We start from the raw sequence: 13,901 nt of genomic DNA on the forward strand, positions 1-13,901 counted from the left end.
AAAGCGATGGGCTGGCAACCTTCAGGCTCATAAAGCTAACCAAATTTTCTAACCTGTATTTTTCAGAGTGGGGATTACTGGGGGGGGGGGGGGGGAAATGTCCGGAAGTTCCCTTTGAGCTTACTTTTAACTTGGGTAATGGTGTCAGTGTCCATTTAGTTTAAAGCTACTGGGACTGAAGTTGCCAGAAGAGGGAATCTAGAGATGTTGAAAATGCCAATTTGATGTGCTTTGCTAAAGAAAAAGCTGACTTTGCTCCCCAGTTGCCAGCTGTCTTGGGGTAGGAGCAACCTGTCCTGATCTAGGCAAGAAGTTAGATGTCTTCGTCTGCGCTCATCTTTGCAGGCAGCACTTTGCACAGAGGTACTTCTGGTAAAGGTGATAATTTGGGACATACCCGTGCCTTTCTGTTGGCTGGATGCTTTGCTCAGCCGCAATGCTGCATACTGAGATCACTGAAATTTTGTACGCGGTCCCCCAGAGAGGAAGCCTGACTTGTAAAAGTCCAGGTCATCGGGTGCCTGTTTGATGCTGGACGGTGTTTAAACCAAATACCAGTTCTGCTGGTGTCAGTGGAAATACAGTCCAGAGATGCCAGAGAAAGATGGGCAGGTGTGGAAGAGGACAAGCCGTTTCCTTTCCAGTAGTGCGTTATTGTGCTTAGATCTAGAGGATTAACGACAAGCTGGGGTTTATTTTATCACCTTCTCTTTAGGCTAGGAGTCAGCATGCACTTAATGTGCGTCATGTTTACCTCTAGTGCTTTAGTCACTCGGCAGGGTTGTGTCAGAGACTGAACTGGCACAATCTGCTCAGGTAATCTCAGCACAGTATTTTTTTTTTTCTTTTTTTTTTAATAGGGACTTCGGTGCTTTTGTAGTTTGTGTTTCGTTTCTGCTGTTCAGGAGATCAGAGAAGGGGAACTAAACCTTCCTTACCCTCAGGGGTTTTATCTATCTCACAGCCTGTGTCTGAGGACATGATTCTTCCCAGAGAGGGTGAGTTTGGGATTTTAATGGGTCTTTTCCATTTCTAATTATGGTAATGGCAGTGACGGCATTTTATTAGCCCCTGCAGCTAGTGCATGTACAGAACAGCGTGAGCTGAAATACTTGCTTTCTTGGGAAAAAACAGATTTATATCCCTACATGACTCATCACATGAAAACTTGAAAGATTACAGGGGTTTGGGCACGATCAAGGTGGCATGAAAATGCTGAGATGCCGTAATGTAGGAATTTAGATAGAAGGATGTTTTCTCTAGTGCCTACTATGAAGAGTAGGTATTTTCCCATCCTTTGGAAGATACTGATGCTAAAAAAGCTTTGCTCACACAAATGGGAATGGAACCTCCAACTGCTCTATTCCTGTTGGATATAAGAGGTGTCCATGGAGTTGCAGTGAGTGCAGAGGAAGGAAAGGTCTCAACCTGTGTGTATGACTTTGGTTTGTTTACCTTCAGCTCTACTCTGCTATGTCAACCACTCTTTTCCCCAAGGTCCTATAAAGTAATTGAAATTAAAAGGAAGATGCGACGGAATTAATTCCACATGCCTTTTATTAGACAAACACTGGGAAACGAGGATTTCAGAGAGTCAAAGAACAAACAGGAGCATGCCATGTTTTATATAAATAAGGACAGCTAGATTTGACTTCCACATCTTTTGCAAGTAACAGGGTAAGGATTGCACACAATACGAGAGAAAACTTGGCACGCGCTAGCTGACAGTGCTGATGTCAGACTTTAATAGCATCTCTTGGTCGAAGAGGTGGTGGTGATGTACTTTGTGCTGGAGCTGTTTCCACCAACCACACATGACCCGGCTGTGCCTTGTCCACTTCCAGAGCTGAAGCCCATTCCTCCAGCACAGAGCCCACCTCCAACACCACTGCTGCCTCCGAAGCTGAGACAGTTTCCACTTCCATATCCCGTTCCTACAGTGGTTCTGGTCACAGCTGCAAGAGGAAAACACTCTCTTTAGAGGCATCCACAAACAGTGGGCTCTGAGTGGCAGGGAGACAAATGTAAAAGTTGCCAAACTATTTTTAAAAGTTACTTACAGATATTCACTGCGCCGGCACCTTCTCCAGAGAGCCTGTTAGGGAGCAAAATGAGCCAGTAAGAATTCAAAGGGAACCCATGGTGGGAGCTGGTTGAAAAGGCACGAATATTTTTGGTGGAATGGAAAGTTTTGTGCAAAAGGCTAACATCCTCCCAAATATCTCATCTTCATGGGCAATTGCTCGCCTTTAAACAAGTTTCAGGTCTTCTCAGTGTGAGAAGCCTAAACCTGATAAGGGTCTGGGACTCCATTGCACCTCTGAAAATTGGGATATAAAATTGCACCCACCTGCACTCCTCTCCCTCCAGCAGCTTCCTGTAGGTCGCGATCTCAATGTCCAGGGCCAGCTTGACGTTCATGAGCTCCTGGTACTCGCGGAGCTGCCGGGCCAGGTCTGCCTTGGCTTTCTGCAGAGCATCTTCCAGCTCAGCCAGTTTGGCCCTGGCATCCTTGACGGCCATCTCCCCACGCTGCTCGGCATCCGCGATGGCTGTCTGCAAACTGGCGCACTGTGGAGGAAAAACAGCGGTTGCGTTCCTTACCTAGAGCATAGACCAGTTCTTTGTACCCTGAGGTCATGATGCCTGGTCTAGATGCAGAAGACTTTGGGTTAACATCTATGGGTGTGATCTTAATGATCATTAAGTTGATCCATGTTCTGGGCCAGGTCACAACCTGGATTTAATCTAACTCCACACCTTTTAACATCTCCTTAGGTTTACTAATACTACATTAAGTTACTCTTAGTGATGTTACTGCACTGAGATAAATGCTGTCATATTCATTCCTGATCCAGCAGAACTCACTGAAATGCGTTTATTTTTATTCCCTGGAGTTGGCTGGGCAACCAAGAGGTTAGACCACAGCAAGAGTTAAGTCTTAGGCATTTACGCTGCCCTTTACCTGTTTCTTCACGCTGTCGATTTCAGACCGCAGCCGCTGGACGTGGCGGTTGAGCTCGGAGATCTCCTGCTTGGTGTTACGGAGGTCGTCGCCGTGCCTGCCTGCCGTAGCCTGCAGCTCTTCGTACTGTCATGGAGAGAGGAACAACCGGTCAAGGTAAAATATATTGGATTTAGAGCCAAGCAGAATTTGGGTATGTGGGTGTATGTGTATGTTCTCAATCCCAAATTAGCACTTCCAAACTTTATAGGATTATTAAATCTGAAGACATCCCGTGTTATAAAAATCGCAGTCAGACCCACCTCCCCGTGGGGATTTGGGATGGGGAGTGTGGTTTTCCCATTGCAGAAGCCATCTTTGGCACTCACCCTGGACTGGTACCAGGACTCGGCCTCAGCCCGGCTGCGGTTGGCGATGTCCTCGTACTGCGCTTTGACCTCGGCAATGATGCTGTCCATGTCCAGGCTGCGGTTGTTGTCCATGGTCAGGATGACAGAGGTGTCGGAGATCTGGCTCTGCACCTGAGACAGCTCCTGCAAAAGCAGCCGGTATTTTGGTGAGTCGCAGGCATGAGGCATGAATGTGGCTCGGAGGGAGGAAACCCCCCAGTTAGAGAGTGGACCTGGGTGTACAAAGTGATTTTTTCCAGGCAGGGTTAAGACAGCAGGTGAAATGGAAAAAGCATTGACTTATTTAGTGCAACAGAGTGGAAAATAATTGGTCCTGAGCCTCTGAAGTGGGAAAGGAAGGTGAGCACATTGGAAAGTGGGAGAAGGATTTAAATGCTGGTGCTTACGGCTTCATAAAGGGCTCTGAGGAAATCTATCTCCTCCACGAGGGAGTCCAGCCTGGCTTGCAGCTCTGTCTTGTTCATGTAGGCAGCGTCCACCTCCTGGAAGAGGAAACACATCACAAAAATGAAGCGGTTTTCAGAGAAGCTGAAGAACATGTTTCTCGCTATGCTTACACAGGCTGGGAGACACAGCGTGCGTGCACCCACCTTCTTCAGGATCACAAATTCGTTCTCAACAGCTGTGTGCTTGTTGATCTCCTCTTCGTACCTGTGGCACGGAATTGAGAGTTGGTCTAGGCTTGTACAAAAGTTGTTATTATATACCATATTTTCTGCCTGTGACTTTCAGCCACGGGGAGCTGAGGCTGAATATGTCTCATATTGAACTTAACCTGGGCCTTACTGCAAAGATTCTATCAGCAAAAACGCCTTCTTTCCTTGTTTGATTGCACAGACGCAACCCACCCTGCTCTCCAGGCAGACTTGGGTAGACTTACTTGTTCTTGAAGTCCTCAGCAAGGCTTTGCACCTTGTTGAGCTCCCCTCCCAAGTTCTCCTTGTCCGTCAGCAAGCTGTTCAGCTGTCTCCTGAGGTTGTTGATGTAGGTCTCGAAGAGGGGCTCAATGTTGTTTCTGACTGTTTTGTTCCCCTGTTCTTGCAGAAGGGCCCACTTGGTTTCCAGGACCTTGTTTTGTTGTTCAAGGAATCGGACCTGGATAGAGAAAGGAAATGTTTCAGAAACAGTGATTTTAGGATGAATTTCCTTAGAGAGGCAAGGCACAATTCACTTGTTGAAAGGTGGGAGCTCTCAGCCCTTGGGGAACAGCTGACAATTTATACAAGCAAGCACTGCACATTCCTGCTCTCTTTGCAAACTCTGCTTCCTTACATCCTGTATCACCATTTTCCCCATGTTGGCTGGTTTCATCTCAGCCTTAACATGGGATGAATGGTCTCAAACCCAGAACCCCTCAGGTTTTATTCCCAGGCTGCTGATGTTAGAAATGGCAGTTCAAGAGCAGCAAAGTTGCTGATAAAGATATAACTTGCCCTTGTTTGTGCTTCCCTACTGAAGAATCGACACAGCATAACCGAGAAATCTTATGTCTCACCTTGTCGATGAAGGAGGCAAATTTGTTGTTGAGGGTTTGAATCTGATCCTTCTCATCCTTACGAATGCTCTGGATGTTGGGGTCAATCTCCAGATTGAGAGGTTTCAGAAGGCTCTGGTTGACTGAGACTTCATGGATGCCTCCAGCAGGGACAACAGGGAATCCAGGGCCACCCATGCCACCACCAAACCCGAAGGCACCACCAAAACCACAGGAGATCCCAGTGCCAGCACCAAAACCTGCAGGTCCGTAGAAGCCACCACCCCTTCCAGCCACGGAGATCCTCTTGCATCCACCAAGACTGTAGAGGCTCCTGCTTCCAAAACCTCCACCAAATCTTCCATACCCAGCGGCAGTACCGCAGCTTCCACCTTGGGGTGCAGAAGGTGAGCAGAAGCTGATGCTGCTGGCATTTGGGATGAAGGCAGAAGCAGCACTGAAGCCAGTTTTGCTCTGGTTCCTTGCAGCGCACTGGCGAGACATGGCAGCTGATGTGAGCAGGGTGAGAGCGGTGGGAAGAATAAAGCAGCGAGGAAGTGGTTGAAGGCAGGAAGGTGAAGCTGTGCTCCCCCGGGCTGGGACTGACCCTTTTATACCCTTACTAGCTGGGGATGGGTCTGGCGTGGTGCTCATCTTACTGATTAACTGGGCTCGGCACACCCAGCAGCAAAGCAGACGGTGAGTTTGCCGTGAGCTCAAGCACCTATGAAACACTCACAAAGTGCACGAGTTGCATTTTTGGTGACAGTCATGATCTGGCTGTCGAAATATCTGAGAAAACACTGAATACTGCCTGCTCAACTCCTGTTCACAGCCATTCCTTTCCCACTCCCTCCTTTCACCTCTGCAGTAGATGGTTCCCCATGTTGGGCAAGCGCTCGCTCATCTCTATTTCATGGATGAATCAATCCCTCTGTTGCGTAAAGGCACATTATTTCACGGTGCAGTGGTCTGAGATCTGAGAAATCTGTTATTGCGGGTCTGTGTTTTCCTGGTGCTGTGGTTTTGAGTAAACCCCAGCGGGGCATCAGCACCTCAGGTCCCGACTTGTCGGAAATTGTGGACTTTTGTTCTTATGACCAAGCAAGAGTCAAGGTGGGGATGGGGTATTAGTGGAAGTCTCGGACCATCAGCTATCAAAAACGAGCTGGGGAGCGGGAAGGACATGGAAGGTAATTTTATGAATGGTATTTTCAGACCTTTTCTTTCTGCAAAAAGTGTCTACGTTTCATCCTGATTCAGACTGACAACAAATGATGAAAAACCAGAATATGACCTGGGAGGGAGTTACCGTTGGCTGTGACGACACAAAACCTGACTTGGCGATTTCTCAGGGCTTCACCTTTGCAGACTTTTGGGCTGTTTCCTGACTCATGGGGTGACCTTGTCTCTACACGGTGTGAAGCCTGTTCCCAGGCTCCCCTCCCCACGTCTGTTCTCTTTCCCCTCCGATATCTCTTACTCACAAGGAAATTCAGTGCTTGGGATCTGAGCCGACAACACTGTTCACAGACAACTCCCTCTACTCTTATTCTGCATAGCACCCAGGAAAAGTCGCATAGTGCATTTCCCTGGTGAAAGACATGTGCTGTCTTGACTCGCCCTGTCCCCTGTACAATGGGCGCTTATCCCAGAGCAGGCAAGATGCTTGAAAGTCACTCCCAGTGTCTTGTCTGGATGCCCAGGGATGCCCATGCTTCTCTCAGACCCTGCAGCCCTTTGGGTTTGCTGAGGTATGTCTCTCTTGTGGATACCATGCCCAAGCTGAACGCCTGCTCATCAGAGGCGGTAGCAGCCAGCTGCAGAGCATTGCTGGGAGGTCGTAGCTTTCCCCAGCCAGTGGAAAGACACGTGCAGGCACCAGGCTATGGACCAGGTGTTTGCAGATGCGTCCTTCGAGCATGCACTTGTGCTTGCCATTTCACACACGGAGGCTGCACGGTCAACTGAGTTTGACCAGAAGGTCCCCAGAGGGTAATTTGCAGATGCCCATCATCTCTTTTTGCCTTTCAGCCATACTTTTTGTTTCTATTTTTCTCTCTATTCTTCTAATGTTTCCATTACATGCCTTGGAACAAAGCTAAAGTAACTGTTCTGGGAGTGTTTCAGCTACTGTGCGTTGCAACAAGCAGCAGTCTTTGAGAGAAGCGCTTCTGTGACTAAGCTGCCGACTGTCTGTCCTAAAGAACTCTATAAAAACGTTATGGGTAGCAACTAGTAATCAGTTCCCTCCGCGCGTTGCAAATTCAAGCCCCTGAGTGGAGTGCAAGCACCGTTCATTTCGTTATGACTAAGGTTTTAATCTGGGCTGTGCTAGAATTAACGAGGGCTGTCCTCTCCCACTGAAATATAAGCCCCAGGTCATTCCTACATCTGTTTAACTTGTCCAGCAGGACCGGATGCAGAAGGTTACGTACGTGGTGACCAGAGCCTTGCTCTGGAACAAGGACAGCTGTGCATTGGTCGTGCATCCAGAGGTGCCAACCTTTGCCACGGTGGTTTTCTGTATCTTACTTAAAAAGGGATGCCCTTGGAGAACAAATATTCTGGCCCCAGCCTTTTCCATGTGAGATGAAGGGCATCATAATCTCTGTGTTATGACCCTGGTGTTGATGCAATGGATGGCATCCATCTGACCTGCCTGTTGGCTATATACGTTATATCCTCTTTGGTTAGAGAGTGTGTTTGGGCAGATGAGGAAGACCATTGCTTAACCTTGCCCAGGCTGCTGTTCAGAGTGAGGATATTGTTGCTTCCCACCAAGCCACTGTGAGTATTCAGCAGGGAGAGGTGGAGAGCCGCAGCAGACCCATAACCAAGCCTGCAAGTCATTGGAAAGGAGATTTCCTGAGGGATACAGAGAGGAACGTGCAGAGTTCAGAACATCCTAGAAAATTTTAGGAAACTGCTGGTCTCAAAGGAAAATATGAATACAGCCTGTTGTTCGGGGACTGCCAGTTCCCCTCTATTTGCCCATCCCTTCGAGTATCTTCCAAGAATGCTTCTCTACCCATTCCTTGAACTAACTGAAATACATGGGGCGGGAGTGGGCACTTTTTCTAATCACATCTATTTGTTCAACTCATCTTCCACCAATGACATCTGTGACTTTGTAGCTTTCAGACAGATGATGCTCTGCTTTTACTTCTTAATTAATTTCTCCTGATTAGTCAGAACTACATCTAAAATTGCTACACCTCCTCTGGATTTTCTCCACCTTCACAAAACAAGATCTTGTCTCCAATGTATTCCAGGAATGTGAAGGAAGATTGGATCTTGAAGACTTTCACTTTCCAACCGGTATCCTATTTTTTGATATTTTTTACAGCTATTGGATGTGCAACACGTAATTCAACATAGTACATGAATGCGTATGGACCAGATCCTCCACCTGCTTATAGTCAAAGGAGAGGAACATGTGAGCATCAAGACCCAAGATAAACACGTAAAACAGCGTGGCCAGTGCTCTGAACAGAAAGGGAGTGCTTTCAACCCACTCCCGTTTGCCCTGCTGGCATCTACGCTTAGGTGAGACAGCTCACGGTAAACGGGGTTTTGAGATGGACTGATACACATGAACAAGTCGGGTGGTTGCTCTGACTCCCCTGGTAATTAGTTCCCTATTGTTATAAGTTTATGCAGGTACATCACAGGCTTGGCACTGCCCGTTGTACCCCCCGGGAGCCAGGCTCTTGGATGTTGTACTGGCTGGAAGCTGCATAGTAAATTAATCTCAGACCTTTTTCCCTGTGCCCGACTCCTGCCTTGGCGTGCCCTGCGTTTGGCTTCCAGGTGTTTTACTTGCACAGTGGGGAGAACATTGAAATCAACGGCAAACCTGCCTTCGGTGCTTCGCTGTGCCTCGGTGTTTCGGCTGCTAATGGAGAGATTCAGGAAATGTGAATGAGGAGCAAAAATCTGCGTCTTTAACTGGGCAGGGCCCTAGGAAAAGTGCTTGTTATCTGCATTTGCATTTGCTGTTCCATGTCTTTAATTAAAAGGTCCACACAATAGAATAAATTACACATGCATTTTTATTAGACAAACACCAGAAAGTGAAGAGAGACAAACAGTCATGGGACACATTTTATATACAAAATCCGGCCAAAAAATGCTGAGCAGTAACAAGCAAGTTGCAAATTTAAAACGGTTGGACTGACATTCTATAGCAGAGCCCTACACGATGCGTGCTAGACAACACAGCTGAGAGAGAGTTCCTAAAGTGAGGCTCCTGCGTGACAAGACATAGGGTTTAGGTAGCCCTCATTCTGTTGACCCCAACTATGCTTTAGGAAAGGACCAGTGTTAAGGTGTTTTCTGGCGAGTGAAGGCGTCTGAAAGGAAACTTCTAGCTTCTGTAACTTCTTCTGGTGGAGGAGGTTGAGACGAACTTCACGCTGGAGCTGCTGCTGCCTCCGAGGGTGGTGCTGCTAACCCCAGGACCGCTTCCGCAGCTGAAGCTGTTCCCCATGTTGCAGATTCCCCCTCCCATGCTGAGGTTGCTTCCTCCTCCGTATCCCGTTCCCACAGTTGTTCTGGTCACGGCTGGAAGAAGGAGAAGGAAAAGCTCTCAGTTTCTCTGGGCATTGGCTCCTTGGTGCAGAGACACACTAATGCTTAAAGGAGGTCATTGCGTGTATTTTAGAGACTTACAGATATTCACTGGGACGCCATCTCCAGCCAGCCTGTTAGGGGACAGAACACAACAAGGTAAGGGCGTAAGAAGTCGGTTGGGAGTGGTGGGAAAGAATAGGGTACGTTTCCTAGAGACCTTTGGGGGAAAAATCAAAACTCGGCATAACTCAGGGACGCTTCCTGCAATGTTATTTCCGTCAGCTAGGACAATCTTCCTCCCTCCCCGCCCTCTAATGCCCTGTTTAGCATTTCAGAAACACTGAGCATCTCCAGTGCTTGCATTGCTTTGCTCCTCCAACATCAGGACTAGAAGGGTTGTGTTTCCCACCCACCTGCACTCCTCTCCCTCCAGCAGCTTCCTGTAGGTCGCAATCTCAATGTCCAGGGCCAGCTTGACGTTCATGAGCTCCTGGTACTCGCGGAGCTGCCGGGCCAGGTCTGCCTTGGCCTGTTGCAGAGCATCTTCCAGCTCAGCCAGTTTGGCTTTGGCATCTTTGAGGGCGAGCTCCCCACGTTCCTCAGCATCCGCGATGGCCGCTTTCAGATTTGCACACTACAGAAGAGAAACCCCCAGTCAAATTCCCCATGCGAGACCTAGACCTGTTCTTTATCTCCCCTGAAATCACAAGATCTTATTGCAGCACCATCAGCTTAACCATTTTAGTGACAGTGCTGCTCTTGAGAGAAAACGGATCAAGCTGAGCAGAACTTGCCTAGGTTGCCCCTGATGTTTTCCTTCCTCCCTCTTGCAAGTCAGGGGGTAAATTGGTTAAAAGTGTGAGGTTTGCTGGTTTTTACCTGTTTCTTCACATTGTCGATTTCAGACCGCAGCCGCTGGACGTGGCGGTTGAGCTCGGAGATCTCCTGCTTGGTGTTACGGAGGTCGTCCCCATGCCTGCCTGCCGTAGCCTGCAGCTCTTCGTACTGTCACGGAGAGAGGAACAACCAGTCAAGGTAAAAATCCATTGGTTTTGGAGTAACCCAGGTGCCTGAGAGCATGGGTCCCTCCTTGAGCCCAGACTAGCAGCTGGAGTGCTGCTGTACAAGGTGCAATATTTGAGAAGGTTTTTCTTGGAAGAGTCAGTCTTTATCTGTTCAAGACAAGACATGAAGCTAACAGCATGGAAACCCCCAGTTTCTTCACCTTGGTTTGGTACCAGGACTCTGCTTCAGCCCGGCTGCGGTTGGCGATGTCCTCGTACTGCGCTTTGACCTCCGAGATGATGCTGTCCAGGTCCAGGTTTCGGTTGTTGTCCATGGTGAGAACGACAGAGGTGTCGGAGATCTGCGTCTGCATCTGAGACAGCTCCTGCAAAGTGCACAGGGGATTAGGTGAGCCAATTCACTTGGGAGATGCCTTTTCATCCTTCCAGATGAGCGTGCAGACCTGGGAGAGGCTACAGATTGTTATCTAAAGAGACGGTTGGTGTAACTCTAAAGAGGTAAAGGATTTAGCATCTCCTGGGGGAAGAAATTACAGGCTTTCAGAGGAAAGGAGGGAGGGAAGCTCTTAAATGAGAGTTGAAATGTCTTGGGAGCTGGTTGTACTCACTGCTTCGTAGAGGGCTCTCAGGAAATTAATTTCTTCAATCAGCGCATCTACCTTGGCTTGTAGTTCCACCTTGTTCATATAGGCAGCATCTACATCCTGGAGGACGAGAGATTTAGGTAATGCGCTTGAAACTCTTATTAGCAGGTCAGGAACACGTGTATCTCTGGAATAACAGTCCAGGGAAGAAACCGTAAAAAAAGCTTTTGGAATATGAATGGATGGATTTGTGAATGAATAGGTGATTAGAGCTCTACAAATAGTCATGAGATGGTATTCTGTAATTTCCTCTCACCTTCTTGAGTGTCACAAATTCATTCTCTGCAACTGTACGCCTGTTGATTTCATCTTCATACCTAATGGAGGGAGGCAGAAGGAGCATTTGTTTAGGCAAGTAACAGACAGAGGTGATTTTAGTTTGCTGGAATGAACTTCCTTAAGAGCATTTTGCATACATTGTTCTTTTCTCCTACAGAGCATCTGAATAAGAGACCATGAGCATGTTCCTAGGCTAAACTAGTTAAAACAAGTACACCAAAAAAATTTTAAAGAATCCATTCCTTTTTTCCTATTTCTGGCCATTAGTCATACTCCTGCCTCTCTTAAGCAAATAAAGCACGCTGTCCTGAAACTCTCAGACCTACCATGTAATTTTTTTTTTCTCAGTAGGTAATTTAGTTAATAAGTCTTTGATCGTATTCTAAATTATTCCCTAAATGTTTTTGTATTTGGATCTGTTACTCCGTTACCGTTTATCTTGAGAAAACGTCACAACCTTCACTGTCGGGAATTCCTGTGTCCCGGACGCTCCCGGATCTCCCAGTTGGCTTAAGGATGTTGAATGGAGAAAGGCTGCACCTACCTAGGTAAGTAGACCGCTAGCTCAATGGACTTACTTCTTCTTGAAATCCTCAACCAGGTACTGCGTGTTGACAAGCTCTCCTTCCAGCCTTCCTTTGTCGCTCAGCAAATTGTTCAGCTGCATCCGGAGGTTGTTGATGTAAGTCTCAAAAAGCGGCTCCAAGTTGTTCCTAACTGTTTTCATCCCCTGCTCCTGAAGCAGGCTCCACTTGGTTTCCAGCACTTTATTTTGTTGCTCAAGGAATCGGACCTGCAAGCAGAAATATCCTGAAGATGTTTTGAAAGAACAGAGATTCTGGAGAGCTTTCCTTGCAAACAGGGGATCTCAGTCCCAGCTGAGGTGGTAAAGTATTCTTTCCAGCTGGTTTTCATAGCCAAATTCTCATCTGGTAGAAGAAGGAATTTGCTATTTGACTGCAGGGACCCTGCTCAGCATTGCAAACAAACTCTGGAATGATTTCTGATTTTCTTGCACCACGCTTCCCCTTCGTAGCTTTGCTAAATCAAGACAAGGTGCGTGCATTTTGTGTGAAGAGTGCGCACAAAAAATCAGATAAGAGCAAAACAGGGTTTGCACTCTTACTAAGAAAACAATAGTAAAGTGCCATTTCTCCTTCCCTTCAGTATAGCTCCCCTACCCCACAAAATCTCCAAAATAATGTGGCATTTTCCTTGAAACCAAAGAGGAGCTGCTCAACCAGAACAGAAATCAAGCAGATGCTCTTGTACATCTAATACAGTTAACAAGGAAATGAAGTGGACGGACAGTGTCGGATCAGATTTTGCTATTTTGAACTAACAGTCCAAACATGCTGGTACTGTTTCAGTGGTAGCTTTAAATGCCTTTGAGGAAAATTCAAGTAATGAGAAGCTTACTTCTCCCCAGTGCAAATTCATGTGATTCCTTTCTTGGTCACTTTAGATGGGTTGCTTGCATCCCACTTTAACCATCTAAAAAAATGTTATCAATCTCCTATAATGCTCAGTGGAGAGAGCCCAACATCTCCAGAAGGATGGGGTTGTCTTGTAGAGCTTGCTTTCTCCACTGCCTACGAGATGTCAAGCAGCAGATGAGGAGGACCTCAAATACTGGATGATTAATTCATAGCAACCACTATGTAGTAGGTACCATTCCCTGGAGTTTCTGGAGACTGGGTATCTTCCAGTCTCATTCCTCACTGCTATTCCTTCTTGATCAGGTTATGTGCTTGTAAAGCAGCTAAGAAAAGAGTCCCCCATCAGAAAAATCAGGACAAGATATTTAGGGAAGCTCATGTCTCACCTTGTCAATGAAGGAGGCAAATTTGTTGTTGAGGGTTTTGATTTGTTCCTTCTCCTCCTTTCGGATCCTTTGGATGCTGGGGTCAATCTCCAGGTTGAGAGGTTTCAGAAGGCTCTGGTTGACGGAGACTTCGTGGATGCCCCCAGCTGGGAATCCAGGGCCACCCATGCCACCACCAAATGCACCATATCCATAGCCAAGGTTAGCTGGCATGCCAAAGCCACCACCGTACATGCTACCAGCGCCACCACCAAAACCTGCAGATCCATAGAAGCTACCACCCCTGCCAGCCACGGAGATCCTCTTGCATCCACCGACATTGTAGAGGCTTTTGCTTCCAAAGCCACCACCAACCCTAGCAAACCCGCTGCCAGCGTTGCAGCTTCCGACCCGGGTGACAGAGCGTGAACTGAAGCTGGTGCGGCAGGTGTTTGGGACGATGGCCGAAGCAGCGCTGAAGCCACTTCTTCCCCTCTGAATCCTCACGGTGGACTGGCGAGACATTGCTAGCTTTGGGATTGGGATGGATGCTACAGCAAGAATAAAGGAGCAAAGGTGCTGGCCTGGAGCAAGGAGTAGGAGGGAGAGGAGAAAGATGAACCTGTGCTCTCCACGGGCTCAGGAGAGCCCTTTTATGCATGTATGAGACTGGGATGGGTTTGATGAGGTGGATCATCTTTCTGATTAATTAGGCTTGGCATGTC

At 47.6% G+C, this 13,901-nt stretch overlaps 2 protein-coding genes and 2 long non-coding RNA genes across 4 annotated transcripts in view; 2 read left to right on the plus strand and 2 right to left on the minus strand.

Annotated features, from left to right (window-relative positions):
- The window catches only part of LOC142598639 (uncharacterized), a 31,705-nt gene extending 22,742 nt beyond the window's left edge, over positions 1 to 8,963 (plus strand). The window contains exons 6-9 of the long non-coding RNA XR_012832698.1: positions 2,992 to 3,121; positions 3,430 to 3,521; positions 8,199 to 8,398; positions 8,504 to 8,963. This is a non-coding gene — a long non-coding RNA (uncharacterized LOC142598639). The remainder of the gene's footprint in view (positions 1 to 2,991; positions 3,122 to 3,429; positions 3,522 to 8,198; positions 8,399 to 8,503) is intronic.
- Positions 1,553 to 5,693, minus strand: LOC104635191 (keratin, type II cytoskeletal 75). The gene is made up of 9 exons (XM_010301914.2): positions 4,871 to 5,693; positions 4,256 to 4,470; positions 3,966 to 4,026; positions 3,762 to 3,857; positions 3,334 to 3,498; positions 2,966 to 3,091; positions 2,351 to 2,571; positions 2,061 to 2,095; positions 1,553 to 1,955 (listed from the first exon to the last, which is right to left on the minus strand). Exons 1-9 carry the CDS (start codon positions 5,501 to 5,503, stop codon positions 1,744 to 1,746), a joined length of 1,764 nt encoding a protein of 587 aa, XP_010300216.2. The 5' UTR covers positions 5,504 to 5,693; the 3' UTR covers positions 1,553 to 1,743.
- Positions 8,964 to 9,150: 187 nt separating the features above from the next.
- On the minus strand, positions 9,151 to 13,786 carry LOC104635192 (keratin, type II cytoskeletal 6A). Its single transcript, XM_075737684.1, has 9 exons — positions 13,198 to 13,786; positions 11,951 to 12,165; positions 11,350 to 11,410; positions 11,058 to 11,153; positions 10,650 to 10,814; positions 10,304 to 10,429; positions 9,838 to 10,058; positions 9,524 to 9,555; positions 9,151 to 9,415 (listed from the first exon to the last, which is right to left on the minus strand). The coding sequence occupies exons 1-9, from the start codon at positions 13,699 to 13,701 to the stop codon at positions 9,219 to 9,221; spliced, it is 1,617 nt and encodes a 538-aa protein (XP_075593799.1). The 5' UTR covers positions 13,702 to 13,786; the 3' UTR covers positions 9,151 to 9,218.
- Positions 9,338 to 13,901, plus strand: part of LOC142598638 (uncharacterized) — a 40,102-nt gene continuing 35,538 nt past the window's right edge. The window contains exons 1-3 of the long non-coding RNA XR_012832697.1: positions 9,338 to 9,580; positions 10,330 to 10,459; positions 10,606 to 11,920. This is a non-coding gene — a long non-coding RNA (uncharacterized LOC142598638). The remainder of the gene's footprint in view (positions 9,581 to 10,329; positions 10,460 to 10,605; positions 11,921 to 13,901) is intronic.

The sequence above is a fragment of the Balearica regulorum genome, chromosome 29 (assembly GCF_011004875.1).
Source record: "Balearica regulorum gibbericeps isolate bBalReg1 chromosome 29, bBalReg1.pri, whole genome shotgun sequence".
NCBI lineage: Eukaryota > Metazoa > Chordata > Aves > Gruiformes > Gruidae > Balearica > Balearica regulorum.